Below are 20,554 nucleotides of genomic sequence, written 5' to 3' on the forward strand. Positions count from 1 at the left end.
ATTAGATTTCATCTGAGAGAAATAGGCTTAATGTATTCATTTGGTGTTAGAAATCTTGATGAGACTGTGAATAATTAATTTTTTCTCATCCTTCTAACATTAACTTTTAAGGTCTTTATCAAATGAAAATAGAATTTATGGCATTTTTAATGTGTATTTATTTTTGTTGGGTTGTTATATCATATTTTCTCTTATATATTCATTTAAATCACATGGAAGTCTGCCTGAAATGGCATTTTCATGATGATTCTGGGAACCATCCTTTTGATTGTATGATATTTACTGCTGATATATGTATTCTGGTGTTTCTTGCTTTCCATCATACATAAATTCTAGTGACATATTGAATACCATAGAGGGGAACTGACTGATGGTAAATCAGATATTTTACAGCATACTATTGGGAATGTTGGATTCATTACTATAAAGAAATTACATTTGATCAGTATTTTCAGAGCTTCCTAATACTGTAATTTATTGATACTTTTTAATGGTCTCTGTTAATACAGGCTCAAAATTGGGTTCATTTTAACAATGTGTAATATATGCTATAGTGAATCTTTTCCACACATACACGAAAAGAGTAGCAAATATCCAACAGTATCTTTGATTAGAACTATTAAGCCCAACAGCTTGTACTTAATGAACACAGTGTTAATTACATAGTCAACTGGGTAGTTCATTCTCTGCTATAGGAACTATATATTAGAATAAAGCTATTTTGATATAAATGGTGCCAAAGGAAAATTGGCTAAGAAGAAAGGAATAGCCTTATATGTATTAAGATGTCAAATGAAGAATTTCAACTCACATTTTTTTACGGAGAATACAGAAGTTGGGTTTTTATTTTTTGTTCCTTCTCTTCCCTTTAGAGTCAGGAAAATGATTCTCAGTCCCCAAACTACTCTTATGCATCATTCAAAATAGTCCTGACAGCCTAGCCCCCCTGGTAGGGGTGAGATTTATGGTTTTCCATTCTTTGGTGTTCCATCACTCTGTCTACACCATCAAATTGATTAGTAGGCAGTGGAGAACAAGGAAAGAGGTGACTGCATGGAGCCAGTAGGTGTCCATCATTTTAATGAACTACTTAGAGATGGTTAATATTGTCCTTGATTCTCATTGTAGCTGATGATGACCAGATCTTTTAAAATGTTTCTCCCCCCCCCCTTATTCTATATTACAGGGCCCACTGGAAAATGATTTGGTAGTTCATGTAGCACTCATAGCAGAAAGCCAACGGTATGAAATCCAGATGGGTGGTGTGTTCCTTTGGGAGGAAAGGAGGGGGGCTTACTGCTTTATGTTGCAATATTGAATATAGTGGTAGAGATTAATTTCACAGACCCCTTTACAGGGTTTCAAGGATGTCATTAATGTTACTTTAAGTGCCAGAAAAACATTCTTTTCACGTTTAAAAATTTTGTTTTAGTTGATGTGAATATTAAAGACTGTGTGACCTGTGCCAGTGTTGCCTGGGGTGTAGTTTTGAGAAGTTAGTGCAACGAATACTGGGAATTCCCAAAATCAGTGCTTACTCTTTCTGCCAGACCCCAGAGCTCACACCTGATGCCTTGTGAAGAACCCCAGAGGGCCTCTGGATCCCAGCACAGATGGCATATTCCTCACGTTAATAAATTAAAATGTTCTCCAAGCTAGCGTAGTCTCCTTCCTCCTCTCCTCCTCCTCCACCATTCTCCACATTCTACATGCATTGCCTAAAAATGTCTCTTGCTTTTTCCCTGTATTCTTTAGCCTTCAAGTTTTCCTCAATACGTATGGTATTCAGACTCAAACTCCTCAACAGGTGGAACCCATTCAGATTTGGGCTCAGCAGGAGCTGGTGAAAGTAAGTGATTCTACTTCTTTACTGTTGACTTTGTGGAGGTGCTAGAGCATGATGATTAGACTTAGTTTACAGTCAGGTAGCATAGTTAAAATCTGATTCTGAGATAGTGTCATTAATCCACATTATATTCATAGGTCTTATTGATTCTTACTTCTAAATTCTATTACTGACTTAGACTGAGCGCTTAAATAACAAATTAACCTGAATTTTAGTACCTTGTGTGTAAAATTAACCTTTACATTGGATTTGATAATTTTCCCTTAATTAACTATTAAAGGAAATTTCTCATCTAAATATTTATTGATAATAACTACTTCCCTTTTTCTTTTGCCTTACTGTTTAGAGTCTGAAGTAATTCCCACCCTTTTGGTTTGCTCGGTCTCAAAGTAACATCTGAGTTTATTTTTGATGTGGTTACATACCTATTTAGATTGGATTAAAAGGTGACTTTGGGGGCCTTTTGCATGTACTCCTCTGCAGATGGATTCAGAAATGCCTGTTTAGGAATATTCCTGCCCAATAGGGACAGAAAATTGTTGACTTCCACAGTTATTTATTTATCTATTTATTTATTTATCTAAAAATTTTTTATTCTTATGTTAATCACCATACATTACATCATTAGTTTTTGATGTAGTGTTCCACGATTGATTGTTTGTGCATAAAACCCAGTGCTCCATGCAGAACGTGCCCTCTTTAATACCCATCACCAGGCTAACCCATCCCCCCACCCCCCTCCCCTCTAGAAACCTCAGTTTGTTTTTCAGAGTCCATCGTCTCTCATGGTTCGTCTCCCCCTCCGACTCACTCCCCTTCATTCTTCCCCTCCTGCTATCTTCTTCTTCTTTTTTTTTCTTAACATATATTGCATTATTTGTTTCAGAAGTATAGATCTGTGATTCAACAGTCTTGCACAATTCACAGCGCTCACCATAGCCATACCCTCCCCAATGTCTATCACCCAGGCACCCCATCCCTCCCACCACCCACCACTCCAGCAACCCTCAGTTTGTTTGCTGAGGTTAAAAATTCCTCCTATCAGCGAGGTCATATGATACATGTCTTTCTCTGATTGACTTATTTCACTCAGCATAACACCCTCCAGTTCCATCCATGTCGTTGCAAATGGCAAGATCTCATTCTTTTTATGGCTGCATAATATTCCATTGTATATATATATACCACAACTTCTTTATCCATTCATCTGTCGATGGACATCTTGGCTCTTTCCACAGTTTGGCTATTGTGGATATTGCTGCTATAAACATTGGGGTGCATGTATCCCTTCGGATCCCTGCATTTGTATCTTTGGGGTAAATACCCAGTAGTGCAATTGCTGGATGGTATGGTAGCTCTATTTTCAACTGTTTGAGGAACCTCCATACTGTTTTCAAGAGTGGTTGCACCAGCTTGCATTCCCACCAACAGTGTAGGAGGGTCCCCTTTCTCCGCATCCCCTACAACATCTGTCGTTTCCTGACTTGTTAATTCTAGCCATTCTGACTGGTGTGAGGTGGTATCTCATTGAGGTTTTGACTTGGATTTCCCTGATGACGAGCGATCTTGAGCACTTTTTCATGTGTCTGTTGGCCATTTGGATGTCTTCTTTGGAAAAATGTCTGTTTATGTATTCTGCCCATTTCTTGATTGGATTATTTGTTCTTTGGGTGTTGAGTTTGATAAGTTCTTTATAGATTTTGGATACTAGCCCTTTATCTGATGTGTCATTTGCAAATATTTTCTCCCATTCTGTCTGTTGTCTTTTGGTTTTGTGCACTGTTTCTTTTGCTGTGCAAAAGCTTTTAATCTTGATGAAATCCCAATAGTTCATTTTTGCCCTTGCTTCCCTTGTCTTTGGCGATGTTTCTAGGAAGAAGTTGCTGTGGCTGAGGTTGAAGAGGTTGCTACCTGTGTTCTCCTTTAGGATTTTGATGGCCTCCTATCTCACGTTTAGGTCTTTCAACCATTTGGAGTCTATTTTTGTGTGTGGTGTAAGGAACTGGTCCAGTTTCATTCTTCTGCATGTGGCTGTCCAATTTTCCCAACACCATTTGTGGAAGAGACTGTCTTTATTCCACTGGACATTCTTTCCTGCTTTGTCAAAGATTAGTTGACCATAGAGTTGAGGGTCCATTTCTGGGCTCTCGATTCTGTTCCATTGATCTATGTTTCTGTTTTTGTGCCAGTACCATACTGTCTTGATGATAACAGCTTTGTAATAGAGCTGGAAGTCCAGAATTGTGATGCTGCCAGCTTTGCTTTTCTTTTTCAATATTCCTCTGGCTATTCGGGATCTCTTTGGGTTCCATACAAATTTTAGGATTATTTGTTCCATTTCTTTGAAAAAGTGGATGGTATTTTGATGGGGATTGCATTGAATGTGTAGATTGCTCTAGGTAGCATTGACATCTTCACAATGTTTGTTCTTCCAATCCATGAGCATGGAACGTTTTTCCATTTCTTTGTGTCTTCTTCAATTTCTTTCATGAGAATTTTATAGTATTCTGAGTACAGATCCTTTGCCTCTTTGGTTAAATTTATTCCTAGGTATCTTATGGTTTTGGGTGCAATTGTAAATGGAATCGACTCCTTGATTTGTCTCTCTTCTGTCTTGTTGGTGTATAGGAATGCCACTGATTTCTGTGCATTGATTTTATATCCTGCTACTGGACTGAATTCCTGTATGAGTTCTAGCAGTTTTGGGGTAGAGTCTTTTGGGTTTTCCACATACAGTATCATACCATCTGCAAAGAGTGAGAGTTTGACTTCTTCTTTGCCGATTTGGATGCCTTTGATTTCTTTTTGTTGTCTGATTGCTGTGGCTAGGACTTCTAATACTATGTTGAATAGCAGTGGTGATAGTGGACATCCCTGCTGCATTCCTGACTTTAGGGGAAAAGCCCTCAGCTTATCCCCATTGAGAATGATATTCGCTGTAAGTTTTTCATAGATGGCTTTTATGATGTTGGGGTATGTACCCTCTATCCCTATACTCTGAAGAGTTTTGATCAAGAAAAGAATGCTGTACTTTGTCAAATGCTTTTTCTGCATCTACTGAGAGGATCATATAGTTCTTGTTCTTTCTTTTGTTAATGTATTGTATCATGTTGATTGATTTGCAGATGTTGAACCAACCTTGCAGCCCAGGAATAAATCCCACTTGGTCATGGTGAATAATCCTTTTAATGTACTGTTGGATCCTATTGGCTAGTATTTTGGTGAGAATTTTTGCATCCATGTTCCTCAAGGATATTGGTCTGTAATTCTCCTTTTTGATGGGGTCTTTGTCTGGTTTTGGGATCAAGGGAATGGTGGCCTCATAAAATCAGTTTGGAAGTTTTCCTTCCATTTCTATTTTTTGGAACAGTTTCAGGAGAATAGGTATTAATTCTTCTTTAAATGTTTGATAGAATCCCCTGGGAAGCCATCTGCCCCTGGGCTTTTGTTTGTTGGAGATTTTTGATGACTGCTTCAATTTCCTTAGTGGTTATAGGTCTGTTCAGGTTTTCTATTTCTTCCTGGTTCAGTTTTGGTAGTTGATCCATCTCTAGGAATGCACCCATTTCTCCAATTATCTAATTTGCTGGCATATAGTTGCTCATGATGTGTTCTTAAAATTGTTTGTATTTCTTTGGTGTTGGTTGTGATCTCTCCTCTTTCATTCATGATTTTGTTGATTTGGGTCATTTCTCTTTTCTTTTTGATCAGTCTGGCCAGGGGTTTATCAATCTTGTTAATTCTTTCAAAGAACCAGCTCCTAGTTTCATTGATCTGTTCTACTGTTCTTTTGGCTTCTATTTCATTGATTTCTGCTCTGATCTTTATTATTTCTCTTCTCCTGCTGGGTTTAGGCTTTATTTGCCATTTTTTTCTCCAGCTCCTTTAGGTGTAGAGTTAGGTTGTGTATTTGAGACCTTTCTTGTTTCTTGAGAAAGGCTTGTATTGCTATATACTTTCCTCTCAGGACTGCCTTTGCTGTATCCCAAAGATTTTGAACAGTTGTGTTTTCATTTTCATTGGTTTCCATGAATTTTTTTAATTCCTCTTTAATTTCCTGGTTGACCCATTCATTCTTTATTAGGATGCTGTTTAGCCTCCATGTATTTGAGTTCTTTCCGACTTTCCTCTTGTGATTGAATTCTAGTTTCAAAGCATTGTGGTCTGAACATATGCAGGGAATAATCCCAATCTTTTGGTATCTGTTGAGACCTGCAGTCAAATGCTCTACCACTGAGCTATCCCTCATCGTTTGAGACCTGATTTGTGACCTAGGATGTGATCAATTCTGGAGAATGTTCCATGGGCACTAAAGAAGAACATGTATTCTGTTGCTTTGGGATGGAACGTTCTGAATATGTCTGTGAAGTCCGTTTGGTCCAGTGTTTCATTTAAAGTCTTTATTTCCTTGTTGATCTTTTGCTTAGATGATCTGTCCATTTCACTCAGGGGGGTGTTAAAGGCCCCCACTATTACTGTATTGTTGTCAATGTATTTCTTTGCTTTTGTTATTAATTGCCTTATATAATTGGCTGCTCCCATATTAGGGGCATAGGTATTTACAATTGTTAGATCTTCTTGTTGGATAGACCCTTTAAGTAAGATATAATGTCCTTCTTCATCTCTTATTACAGTCTTTGTTTTGAAATCTAATTTGTCTGATATAAGAATTGCCACCCCAGCTTTCTTTTCGTGTCCATTAGCATGGTAAATGGTTTTCTACCCCCTCACTTTCAATCTGGGGGTGTCTTTGGGTCTAAAATGAGTCTCTTGCAGACAGCATATTGACGGGTCTTGTTTTTTAATCCAATCTGATAGCCTGTGTCTTTTGATTGGGGCATTGAGCCCATTTACATTCAGGGTAACTATTGAAAGGTAGGAATTTAGTGCCATTGTATTGCCTGTAAGGTGACTGTGACTGTATATTGTCTGTTTTCCTTTCTGATCTATGCCTCTTTTAGGCTCTCTCTTTGTTTAGAGGACCCCTTTCAATATTTCTTTTAGGGCTGGTTTCGTGTTTGCAAATTCCTTTAGTTTTTATTTGTCCTGGAAGCTTTTCATGTCTCCTTCAATTTTTAATGAGAGCCTAGCTGGATATAGTATTCTTGGCTGCATATTTTTCTCGTTTAGTGCTCTGAAGATATCATGCCAGTCCTTTCTGCCCTGCCAGGGCTCTGTGGATAGGTCTGTTGCCAATCTAATGTTTCTACCATTGTAGGTTACATATCTCTTCTCCCGAGCTGCTTTCAGGATTTTCTCTTTGTCTCTGAGACTTGTAAGTTTTACTATTAGATGTCGGGGTGTTGACCTATTTTTATTGAATTTGAGAGGGGTTCTCTGTGCCTCCTGGATTTTGATGCGTGTTCCCTCCCCACATTAGGGAAGTTCTCTGCTATAATGTGCTCCAGTATACCTTCTGCCCCTCTCTCTCTTTCTTCTTCTTCTGGGATCCCAATTATTCTAATGTTGTTTCATCTTATCGTATCGCTTATCTCTCGAATTCTGCCTTTGTGATCCTGTAGTTGTTTCTCTCTCTTTTTCTCAGCCTCTTTATTTTCCATTATTTGGTCTTCTATATCTCTGATTCTCTCTTCTCCCTCATTTATCCTAGCAGTTAGTGCCCCCATTTTTTATTGCACCTCAAATAATAGCCTTTTTGATTTCGACTTGGTTAGATTTTAGTTCTCTTATTTCTTCAGAAAGGGTTCCTGTAATAACTTCCATGCTTTTTTCAAGCCCAGCTAGTATCCTTAAAGTCATGATTCTGAACTCTAGGTCCAACATCGTACTAATGTCCGTATTGAGTAGGTCCCTGGCAGACGGTACTACCTCTTGTTCTTTTTGCTGAGGTGATTTTTGTCGTCTTGTCATTTTGTCCAGAGGAGAATAGATGATTGAGAGAACAAAATGCTAACAGGTTAACAGCGTCCCCAGCAAATATACTCTATACAAATCAGAAGAGACCTGAAACCAGGGGAAAAGAAATGGAAAGAAAGAAAAAAGAAAGAGGAAAAAACAGAAAAAGATAAAAACAAATAAAAACAGAACAAAACAGAAAAAACAGAATATGATCAAATATGATCAGGCCAGTGTATAGATTAGTGCCACACACTAGATTTTGGGTGTATTTTCGTCTGTTAGAAGAAAGTGCCTCCTAAAATTTTAAAGGAATAAAGAGTTATATATGTACACAATAAGGGTTGATACAATGAAGGGATGGAAGATGAGTGTAAAGATGAAAATTATAAAAGGTTTTATAAACGGAATTGATAAGATAAAAGTTGTTTGAAAGAAGAAAGAAGATTTTAAAAAAAAAGAAAAGAAAAGAAAAAGGGAGAGACTGTGATCAGGCAGGAGACTAGAACAAAGCCATACACTAGTGATTTAGAGTATATTTTGATCTGTTAGAAGAAACTGTGTCTCAGATTTTTAAAGGGAGAAGAACTTATATATTATGCCAAGAATAAAGGTAACTACTATGAAGGGATAAAATATGACTAAATATGAAAAATAAAAAATGTTTTTTTAAAAAAGGGATTGATAAGATGTTGTTTGAAACAGGGAAACAGAAAAATTCAAAAAAAATCAGAAAAAAGTTAAAAAAATTAACTTTGAAAAACTAATGAATCATTGTAAAAAAGCCATGAATTCTATGTGCAGTATTCCTCTAGCGCTGGAGTTCTCCCGTTCTCCTTGATTAGTAAACTTGGTCTTGGCTTGCTGGCTGTTCGTGCTGATCTTCTAGGGGAGGCGCCTCTTGCCGTGGTTCCCAAATGTCTTTGCCGAGGCGGAATTGCCCCACCCTTGTCGGTCAGGGCTAAGCAAGCTGCTCGGGTTTGCTCTCAGGAGCTTTTGTTCCCTGCAAGCTCTCGGTACAGCTTTGGAGGACCAGGGTGAAAATGGTGGCCTCCCACTCTCTGCCCAGAGGAGCTGAGAACTTGGGGCCCTGCTCCTCAGTGCGCCCCCAGAGAAAAGCAGTCAATCACTCCCGTCTCCCTGGTCTCCGGCCCCACTCCGTCCTCCCCTGGCCTGTGACTGAGCATTTCTATCTCTGGCACCCGACCCCGTGTGGAGTCTCCAAACCCAGCAGATCCCTGCGGTGCGCTCCCGCGCCGCTCCTCCTGGGGAGGAAGGGGAGTCTCCCCGGCTCTGCTGCTTGTTGGGTCCCTGCTGGAGGAGCAGTGGCCCGACTGGGCCATGGATCACAATTTATGGCCACCCCGAGCTGAGAGCCTGCGTCTCGGCTCCGTCTCTGCAGCCGGCTTCCCCGCTCCGATACCTGGGAGTTCTGCTGCACTCAGGCACCCCCGTTCTTTCTGTGACCCCGAGGGTCCTGAGTCCACATTGTCCCGCGAGGTTTCCACCTCCCACTTAGCCAGTGGAGTGACGTCCCTCACCGGAACCGACTTCCAAAAGTTCCAATTTTGTGCTCTGCGGCTTTAGCAATAGCCAGAAGTGGCCGACGGAGGCCCCCTGCTCCGCCGTCTATCCTCCCGAGTATCGCCTAGGATTCACTTCTCCGCACGTCCTACCTTCCAGTAAGTGGTCGCTTCTCTCTTCAGAGAGTTGTTGCTACTCTCTTCTTTGATCTCCTGTTGAGTTCATAGGTGTTCAGAATGGTTTGATCCCTATTCAGCTGAATTCCTGAGCCCAGACAAAATCCAGGTCTCCTACTCTTCTGCCATCTTGCTCCACCCCCACCAAAAATCTATTTATTTATTTATTTTTAAAGATTTTTATTTATTTGAGAGAGCAAGAGTGAGAGAGAGAGAGAGCAGAAGCAGGGGGGAGGGTTAGAGAGAGAGGGAGAAGCAGACTCCCCGCTGTGCAGGGAGCCCGATTCTACCAGTTATTTATAAACCACCACTTCTACTTAGTAATTCTTAAAAGCAATACAGGAAGAAACTCTGAAGTGTTTGATGTAAGTGATTAGAATTTTCTCTCTCAAATAATCAAGATTAGCTCAGTTAGGTTGATAAAAACTTTTGTGGTCAAAGCCTTGATGGTACAACAAGGAATTAAAGCTTAGAGAAGTGAGGTGCACATTGCATGGGAGAAGTCAGGACCTCAGAGTGTCACTGCTGATCAGACTAGACCCTATGCATTGTCAACAAAACCAGAACCTGGGTGTCAGATCACCCAGAATACCAGCACTTTGAGAGCTCTTAAACCTCTTATAACAAATTTAGAGCTCTTTTCCCCTCTGATTAAAGAGATAAGGCTGAAAATGCAAGGATCCCTCAAGTAGGTAACACTTTGAAATCATTGAAAGATGTAAATGGGTTTTGTGGTAGAAGAGGAGAGAGAACTGAGGATTCACGAGGCAAGGAGAGGAGGCAGCATGAAGTGGAGAAAATCTAAGGCTCTAACACTCTCTCATTACCGGCTATATTTGCTGATATTTTTTATGGTCCTTCACTGAAAGCTCCAGAGAATAGTAACAAAGATTATTGTTCTTTGATAAACATGTGCTCAAAGAAATAAACCTGACTCCATTTTTTTCAGGCCTAATTTATATTGCAACTTTTTTATGGTAGGTGAATCTGTACTCTACCAGACAACATGCAGTCAAGATTTAAAAGATAGGCATGGCTTCTGGCATTTTATTCATTCATTCATTAGTGAACACCTGCTATGTGGAGAATTTTGTGTGGGGCACTCAGATAAAATGGCTCTGTTCTCTGTCCCTGTTCTCAGTATACTCTGAGTCTACTGGTATGAAAGGAAAAATAGTTAATTACAATCCACCTTGATTAGTGCTATAATAGATGTTTATACAAGGTGCTGTGGAGGTGGTAGGAAGCATTCCATTAAGACTAAGATGAAGACTTGGGGCACCTGGGTGGCTCAGTCGGTTAAGCGTCGGACTCTTGATTTCAGCTCAAGTCATGATCTCAGGGTCATAGATCAAGCCCCACGTCAGGCTTTGCACTGTGGAGCCTGCTTAAAAATCTCTCTCTTGGGGCGCCTGGGTGGCTCAGTCATTAAGCGTCTGCCTTCTGCTCAGGTCATGATCCCGGGGTCCTGGGATTGGCCTCCCTGCTCAGCAGGAAACCTGCTTCTCCCTCTCCCACTCCCCCTGCTTGTACTCCCTCTCTCGCTGTCTCTCACCCTGTCAAATAAATAAATAAAATCTTACAAAAAAAAAGAATGTCTCTTTCTCTCTCCCTCTCCCTCTGCCCCTCCCCTCAACTAGTGCATATGCACATGTACTCTCTCAAAAATAAATAAATAAATAAATAAAAATAAAATAAATTGAAAGAGTAAGGTGAAGACTTCTAACAGGACCTGACTTATTTTATGTTTTGTTGTTTGAAAGATGTTGTGAACAAATGGTGTGAACAAATGGGTATGTGCTATGGGCAAAACGAGATTTGGAGCCAAGAGTCCAACTTCCCTAAACATGTGTCAAGATAGAAGATTCTCTGTTGTTACAGCCTCTGTGTTCCAAGCTAGCTGCTGGTTGGGATTCATCCTCTAAGATATACTTCCTAGTATATTGCTTCTTATAAGCCCATCTTTAAAAAACAATAATTCCTATGTAGTTAACATACAGAGTTATATTAGTTTCAGGTATATAATACAGTGATTCAACAGTTCCATATATTACACAGTGATAAGCCCACCTTTTAAAAGTGAAAGTGTTCCCTCAAATCTTAGTTAATACACATATTCTTATGCCAATGGCTAATCTTTCTGTTCTGAGCTGTACCCTCCTTCAGCTCACTTAAGAGTCTATGAGAGCAAGCAGACAGCTGAGAGGAGGCCTTATACTGTGTGTAATTGGTGTTTCATGATGTGGTGACTGTGGTGTGATTTGCTTCATGGGGGAGATGAATATAGTGTGATCTAGAATGAAGTTCTGTTGTTTAGCCATTACTATATACTATTTCAGTGGATTAAATGGTGTGCATGTATACAATGTGGGGATAATATTATCCACACCCTGGAATGTGGGGAGCATTCCAGGTCTGTCTACACAATTGTCATAGACCTGCTGTACCTTGGTTCAGAAAATTAAGGAAAATCCTTTCACTGTAATAGAGTAGTATTTAAAGGAGATCTAGATTGGTACATTTTAACTTGTACATGGTTAATTGATCACTTGTCCAAAAGAAGAAATCTATAATAGTTTAGACATACCTTTAATTCTGAAAATTTGAAAATATTTGAGAGAAAGCGGGCTCCATCTAGTGTAGTGTGCTATAGTTTCAGTGCAGTTATATATCCTAATGATTATAGGATACTTTTTCTGGCTGGTTGACTATGTCTAAAATGAGAGTCATTATTACAGAGTCAGTATTCACAGCCCAGGTAGCTCAGGAGGACATTCAGTTGCTCCCTCATTCATCCATCAGGTATTCCCTGAGCACCAGCTCTATGTCAGGCACAGTGCCAACCAACCGAAGGGATGCTATTCTCTAGGAACCTAGCAATGCAGAAGGAGAAAGAGACACAGAGCTAACTCTGACATGGGCATGTACTCTGTAGCAGAATGACTAGAGACCTCTGGTAATGACATTAATTTTGTGTACAATGAGGTTGATATTTGAAGTCAATTCAGAGGAAAACAGGTTAAGTTTCTACCTCTCATCAAATAGAAAAATTCCAGACAGATTAAAGATTCAAATATTTTTTTACAAATGATATAAACAAAATCACTAGAAGAAAAAATAGAAGAGTAGTTTACAACTGTTTGGAGTGAAAGTCCATTCTTAGAATAATGCCAGTGCTAAAAAAGCCTTTAAGGAAATGATTGGCAAATTTAACTAAATACAGCTGAAGATGGGATAAACAACCTGGCACATCAGAGGTGCTTGTGAATTTTCCTAGTAAGAAAATGTTTAGATTGAAATACCGCATGCTGAAATGATGTTTGACCTACTATGCAGTCATTCTCACAGTTCGTAACAACATTGAAGATGAGCAAACGGTAAAATATTTATACAAAGGGTAATATTCTTAACATACCAAGATCTCTTACAAATAAAAAAGAATGAGAAATACCCAGTAGAAAAGGGAACAAGTGAAGTAAGTCAATCAGAGAAAGACGCGTATCATATGATCTCACTGATATGAGGAATTCTTAATCTCAGGAAACAAACTGAGGGTTGCTGGAGTGGTGGGGGGTAGGAGGGATGGAACTGGACAGTATTATGCTGAGCAAAATAACAGAGAAGGACATGTATCATATCACCTCACTGATAAGAGGAATTCTTAATCTCAGGAAACAAACTGAGGGTTGCTGGAGTGGTGGGGGGTGGGAGGGATGGGGTGGCTGGGTGATAGACATTGGGGAGGGTGTATGCTATGGTGAGCACTGTGAATTGTGTAAGACTGATGAATCACAGACCTGTACCTCTGAAACAAATAAAACATTATATGTTAAAAAAAAAATGAAGATAGTAGGAAGGGAAGTCAGGGGGGAGACGAACCATGAGAGTCTATGGACTTTGAGAAACAAATAGGGTTCTAGAGGGGAGGGGTATGGGGGGTTGGGTTAGCCTGATGATGGGTATTAAAGAGGGCACGTATTGAATGGAGCACTGGGTGTTATATGCAAACAATCATGGAACACTACGTCAAAAACTAATGATGTAATGTATGGTGATTAACATAACAATAAAATTTAAAAAAGGAACAAATGGAAAAATTTATAGAACATACAAGTAGCCATTAAATATATGGGAAAATGTTCAACCATAAAATATTTGAATACAGTAGTTTAAAACTAAGATGAACTGTCATTTTGACCCAAGAGAGTAACAGGCCTATGCACTATTAATGCTAATATAAATTGGTCCACTGTTTCTACAGGGTGACCAACCTGGCAGTATGTTTCAAAGAAAACATACTCTTTTTGATCCATCAAGTCTAGGAAATTATTCTGCAGAAATAATAGTACAGTATCCAGAGATGTTTACTGAATTGCTTTTGAAATAACACAAAGTTGGGAATTACCTTCATCAAGGGATAGGTATTAAATAGTATAAGAAGGCGTCTTATTGGGTGAAGTGCTCAGCTTTGGTGCTGATTACCTTCTAATTCATTCCAAGTCCATCTGTTTTTACTTTGTAGAAATTCTAGAAGTTTCTGTTCCACTGTGGCACCTTTTTCTGTTTTCCAATAGTGAGTGCTACAGATATTTTTAGAGGTCTTTATATTTTTTCAGTCATTTCAACACTGAAATGTAGAGTACATGCATAGACTCAGTGTACCATCTTGAAACTGGAACACCACAATACTAAGTTTTAACAAGTAGGACACCAAACATACGCGCATATTGATATATGTGTGTAATATGAATACATATTCATCTGTATATTTTTAAAAATCTGTAACCCTATACATCAGATGTTCTTTAGGGCTCACACAATAAATTATACTTCCTTCAATATACACCAAAGTGCAAGAGTTGTGATCTGTGGAATTGTGAGAGTAAACAGGGCCATTCACTTGGAGCACATGGCTTAAATTTTTCAGAAAATTCATATAATCAGAAAAATCAATAAAGACATTTCCATTTTGATGGGAAATACTTGAAGGTGGGAATCTAGTAGGAGATGTGAGGCCCTGAATTTTAAAACTTCAGCCAGTTTTTTTTTTTCATCACACAGGAAGCATTTGTCTCTTTTATGTGTTCTTTTATGAATTGGACAGAGCCATGCAAGTTGTACATTTGACAGCACAAGAACAATGTCATATTTTAGGATGTTGCTAAGTAGATCTGCAAAGATTTGCTCTCAAATCTCTCAGTGCCCCCAAATCTAAGTTGACATCATTGGCTAGCTTGTTTTCCTACCAGGTCTATTGAGTAAGGTTTCCCTGGCCACTTTTCCTCTGGAAAGATCAGAAATTAGCAGGGCTTTAGTCAGGGGGTATAAAGGGGCCAAAAAGGAAAGCATGGATTCTTCTTGCCTGACTGATTTATAAATTTATGTCTTACAGGCTTATTTCCACCTGGGAATCAATGAAAAATTAGGACTCTCCGGAAGGCCAGATAGGCCCATTGGCTGCCTTGGTACATCAAAGGTGCTCATAAGATTTCCTTGTAGAGCAGTGTTCAGATTATAATACCACAGAATGAAATGATGTTTGACCTGCTATGCATCCATTCTCACATTTTATTATATACTTGGGCTGGTTATCTGAATTATCATTTTCTACAAGTAGAAAATGTTTGTTTTGTGTGATATCACAGAAGTCTTCTAGCAAAGAATAAGCTTCTCCTATATTATTTCTGAACATTGTAAGGTACCTGATTATGACAGTATTTATTCAGAGGCTTTTTCTATCACAGTAGAGGTAGACTACTCTTTAGTGTACTGATCTTATTGATCCAATCAAGAAACATTGAAATTTCTTAATCAGTTTTAATTTTTATTAGGACTTATGTACTGTACATTTGCCTTTGGTCCTGTTTTGTACTTTTTTAATTATCTCTTACAGATTTATCGCATTCTAGGAAAGACTGTGGTTTGTTACCCTATCATCTTCGACCTAAGTGATTTCTACATGTCTCAAGATGTTTTACTGCTGATAGATGATATAAAGGTAGCTTCAGAACCCCTTTTTATTGAAATTGGATACTGAAAAATTCTACTGATTTTATTATATGTTATTAAATTGAGTGCTTATGGGTGTCTGTGACACTGTGTTAACACAGTGTAAAATATGAAAGTAAAACAATGTCTGCATGGCTTTGGAGAAAGTTAAATTGCTTGCAGCATTAGAATAATAGATGGAGTATGTCTTACATAAAGTTGTATGACTTCGCTTGATAGACCATTCTACAAATGGAATGAAAAGATACAGTTTATAAAGCAGGGGAAACCATTTGGAAACCATGTTCATATGACAGCAGTAGTTTATCTCTTTTTGAACAAAAGTTGAGTTAGCAAAATAATTTTATTTATGAAGAATGGCAAGTAAAACCTCAACTAACTCATAACACCTAGTCAGTTAAAATCTCCTCCACTCCCTTTTCCATTTGCAGAGAAGAGAAGCTTAGAGTCATGGTTTAGAGCCTGAAGTCTGGAGCCAGATTACATTTGTTAAGATCTTGGCTCTACTGTTTGTTTACCAACTGTGTGATCTTGGGCAAGTTACTTAACTTCTCTGTGTCTCTCTTTTCTCATCTGTATAACTGAATAATAATAGGGATAGTCTGAGAATTAAATGAGTTAATGTATATAAAACACACAGAATAGTACTTGACATATGGTGAAGTGTTATGTAAGTCTTTGATATGATGATGACAATGATGATGACAAGAGTAGAAATTGAGTCAAAAAAGAACTCTCTCCACATTTCCGATGGTCTGTATAGATTCAGTCTCGTTTCTTCTACCTGCTGTAATAAATGCACAGTATTGTGGGATGGGGATTAATCTTCTGGATGACAACCCTGGATTGATTTTTCCTCCCTGGGACCATTTTTTTTTCTTCTTTAAGTATTTATTTTAATTCTAGTTAGTTAACATACAGTGTTATATTAGTTTCAGTTGTAAAATATAGTGATTCAGCAGTTCCATACATCACCTGGTGCTCATCGCAACAAGTGCACACCTTAATCCCCATCACCCATTTCATCCTCCCACCCACCACCCCTCTGGTAACCATCAGTTTGTTCTCTATAGTTAATATTTCTTGGTTTGTTTCTCTCTCTCTCTCTCTTTTTTCCTCCAGGGACCATTCTTAAACTTTATTCATTAGGCCACCAAAAAGGAAGCAGCCTTAAAATATATGTAATCTGATTACTTTTAAGAACAAAGTTTGAAATCAATAAAGTTTTAAATGTAACTTTGTATATATTCATACTTGTATACATGTTTGTATCAGAATATTTCTACCCCTAGTAGTTTATATTATCCAGGGTTTGACTGTGAATTACCTTGATATATCAAGAGTTTTATTGGCTCTTTGCCACAAATGGTTAAACATCCTGATCGGCTCAGATACAGTGCCCATTTCATTCTGCCTCATTCTTATGTTTTGATAGAATGCACTACAGTTCATTAAGCAATACTGGAAAATGCATGGACGTCCACTTTTCCTTGCTCTCATCCGGGAAGACAATATACGGTAGGTTGATAAAAGAAGTGAGGTGCACCCATCTCACCCCCTTTAACATTATGAACCCTTTAGAAGCAGGGCCTCCTACTATTTTTATGTCTCTGTCAGCATGTGGCAGAGAGACTTGCATATGTGAAGGATATTTAGTATTAAACTTTTTATTTCTCATTCTGTTATTAATAATGCACCTTTTGTTTATCTGTTTATATTTTTTAGAGGTAGCCGATTCAATCCCATATTAGATATGTTAGCAGCCTTTAAAAAGGGAATAGTTGGAGGAGTCAAAGTTCATGTTGATCGTCTACAGGTAATCTTTTGAATTTCAGTGTGTTTCTGTTTCAGGACAATTAATACACAGATATATAAAATACACAGCTGTATTTCTTAATATCTGTTCTGTTTAAGGTTTTTGTCTTAAGAGTTTATTCCTTGCCTACCTTCCTATTCCTGTTGTAACCATCCTGTTTATTTTATCCCTTCAGTCTTGTGCTTGAACAATTGCAGTGGTTTCCCAACCAGAATTTTAGACTTTAATACCTCATCTCCAACCTCTGTTTTGCAGTTGAGGAAGATGGGGTCCAGAGTGGTGAAGTGACCTGCCTAACTCCCTGGTCCAAGTTACCTAACTCCCTGGTCCAGTGTTCTTTTCCCTGCTTCACAGTAACATCCAACCTGGAGATGATCCTTGTTTGATTCAGGACCTCACAGCATTATCTTCATAACTCCTAAATGACAGAAGCCTCCTGTGGTTCCCTATTAGCCTGAACAGCCTCCTCACCCACAGTTATCTTCTACTAAACACCCTTTGTGCTTCAGCCAATACAAGTTAATTACTGTGTTCTGACTTTGTGAGGTTCTGCCCCTCTGCTCATGCCATTTCCTCTATCTGGAATATCCTTCATTCTTTCAAGATGTCTGCACTTTAAAATCTTACCAAACTTTAGGGCCAGTTCTGCAAAATCACCTAGACCAAATATAACACTACTCTTCTGGAACATCCTTTTATGACCTCTAACACGAACTACTCAGATTGTAGTCTGTCATGGACTTGAATGCCTTATTTTCTACAAAAAATTTTGATTATCTCATAGAGTCTTTCATGTAGTAGTTTCTCAATATTGAGTAAGAAAGAGGAAAATTCATAGAGGGACCTATGTAGGTAAATGTTACAAATGGCTTGTTTACATACTCATTCCACTAGTGCTTGTGTTTTGTATACTTGATTGTTTTTTATCTAAATTTTTTATCTTTTCCCCCTTATTTTCTGTTGCTTTCTGTTGTATTCTATTGTCTTTTTCTCATGCTTTCTGGAAAAATTTCTTTCATATTTATCATGCAGCTCCTTTGTTAAGTTTTATATTTTGGCTATCATGTTTTTAATTCTCCCTTTTCATAGTATCATGTTCTTCTGGATATTATATTTTATCTTTCTAAGATTATGTACTAGAGAGTTTTTGAAATTTTCTTCTTGCCTGATCTCTTTCAGGTTTCTTTTCTGTTTTTTTGTGCTCAGTCTTTCATGTTGGAGGCATTTGTCAGATGTGTGGTAATCTTTAGCTATCCATTCACTTTTAAGAATGAAAGAATAAGTTTATTGGAAGCTCTGTGTTTGGTAACAAGGATTCTTGTCACAATGATGTCATTTATCAGGTAGTCTGGTAGCAAGGGCTCTTTTTGTTGGGGGAAATCCCAGGTGCCAATATCTGGAGTTTTTTTCTCCTAGGCCCTTCAGTTTCCAAAATAAACATCTAACCTCCTGCCTGAAGAACATACGTTTTGCTTTCATATCCTGAGTACAGGGTTGGGGAAGGAGCCAGGGGGTCCCACTGTGTCTCCTGCTCTCTGCTTTGCCCTATACCCTCCCTTGAGTACAGAGTCTTTCACAAGAGAATAAGCTTTTTTTCATCTTGCAAAACTGAAACTTTACACTTATTAAACAATAATCCCACATCCTCCCACCCTAGCCTTTGTCTTCTCTTTACTGTAGTAAATGAAAATGACACCTATATGCTTCTCTTTTTATTTCAAGCCCTTTCAAATTTCTTTAGCCCATGTTCCACTGTCTCTCTCATCACTGGGCCTCAACTTCCCTTCCTACCTCATCACCCAGGATCTTTCCATGCAGCTCGTTCCCAGCCCTGCTTTCCACTCCCCAAGTATACTGAGTACTTTCAAAATCCCTGAATGTAATTGGAATTTTTTTCCTGCTCATGCTGTTATTCTCTTCTAGAGTTGCCTTTTTCTTTTTTTTTCCTTCTAAATACTTTAATTTTTATAATTTAGGTCAATGTCACCTCTTTAGTGAAGTCTCAAAGTTTGGAATTAATTTCTCATTCCAGTGTGTTTCTGTGGCATTTTGCTTGAACCTTTGCTATAGTTCTTAATTTAAGTGTAGCTAGTTTCTTGTGTCTGCTTCTCTCTGTGGATTGAAAACTTTTTCAGGCCAAGCTTGAGTCATCTCTGAATTCCCAGAGTGCTCTGCTCACGACTATGCACTGTTAGGAAAGGTATGAATATTGGTTCATTGATTCAACATATGTTGATTGAGCTCCCTCTCTAGGCACTGGAGATAAAGTGGTGAAAAAAATATACAAGGTCCCCGATCTCATGGGACTTACTCTAGTGGGGGAGCCAAACCAAAAACAAAGCCAGGGAGCAATGCAGAATGATAGGATGGAGTGCATGCAGTCTTACGTAGGATGTTCAGCTGGAAAGAACCTTGGTGGGATATAATTAAGTATCACAGAGCAGGATACCTTTCTGAAAATTATATTTCATTTGACATATATATAACAATGTTAAGTCATTACCATGAGAAGTAAAGTATTAATGGCTAGTAAATTAATCATAAGTGTAATATTTTTTTATAAAACTAATTTAGGAGCCTCTCTTAACCAACTGAATTTTTTTTATCAAAAGCTCTAGAGACTATTAATGGAATTTAGCATTTGCCTATTAACATTTACCTTATGGGCTTAATCAGTATATAGAGTGGGTAGGCTAATAATAGAAAATATTAAATCAAAATTATTTTTCTTATGTTTTCAGTATTAGCTATTAGATTTGGGCATCAAATAATTCTTGACTCTTCTCTTTCTTTCATATCCCACATTATTACAATCCATTATCAATTCTGGTTTTCTCTACCCTCAGATTATATCCAGAATCTAACCACTTCCCATCATCTAACACTAACATCACAGCTCAGGTTACCATCATGCCTCACCTAGATTTTTACAGTAGTCTCCAAAATTCCTACTGGCCATAAGACAGTTGGCATCTTCGTACTCTACCTGGTCATAAGGCAGTTAGATTATGTCACACATCATAAGCCTCTACTGACTTTCCCACTCATACAAAATGAAAACAAGCCAAAGTCCTTCCAGTGGTCTTTACACCGTCCATGATCTGGACCTTTTTTTTCTGACTTCATCTCCTACCACTCTGTCCTGTCTACTGTACTCCATCCACACTCTTCTCCTTACTGCTCCTAAAACACACCAGGTATGCTTCTGCTTCAGGAACTTTGCACTTGCTGTTCCCTCAGCCCTGCACACTCTGTCTTAAGATCCATATTGTTGACTACAGTCCTTCCTTCAGCCTCCGCTTACATGTCACTGTATGAGAGAAGTCT

General features: G+C 38.4%; 1 protein-coding gene across 6 annotated transcripts in view; it reads left to right on the forward strand.

Moving 5' to 3' along the window:
- PHKB (phosphorylase kinase regulatory subunit beta) overlaps positions 1-20,554 on the forward strand; it is a 304,253-nt gene that overhangs the window by 244,911 nt on the left and 38,788 nt on the right. For 5 of the 6 annotated variants that reach the window (XM_088027349.1, XM_088027348.1, XM_088027350.1 and 2 more), the window contains 6 exons: positions 1,187-1,242; positions 1,756-1,849; positions 14,795-14,878; positions 15,296-15,400; positions 16,847-16,929; positions 17,137-17,227. In XM_088027349.1, coding sequence (XP_087883475.1) covers positions 1,187-1,242; positions 1,756-1,849; positions 14,795-14,878; positions 15,296-15,400; positions 16,847-16,929; positions 17,137-17,227 — 513 coding nt within the window. The remainder of the gene's footprint in view (positions 1-1,186; positions 1,243-1,755; positions 1,850-14,794; positions 14,879-15,295; positions 15,401-16,846; positions 16,930-17,136; positions 17,228-20,554) is intronic. The other variant, XM_088027352.1, reaches the window with a different exon arrangement.

Source organism: Eumetopias jubatus, unplaced genomic scaffold (genome assembly GCF_037043125.1).
Source record: "Eumetopias jubatus isolate StellerSeaLion01/CBP00866 unplaced genomic scaffold, mEumJub1_p1.0 scaffold_10, whole genome shotgun sequence".
In the NCBI taxonomy this organism is placed as follows: Eukaryota; Metazoa; Chordata; class Mammalia; order Carnivora; family Otariidae; genus Eumetopias; species Eumetopias jubatus.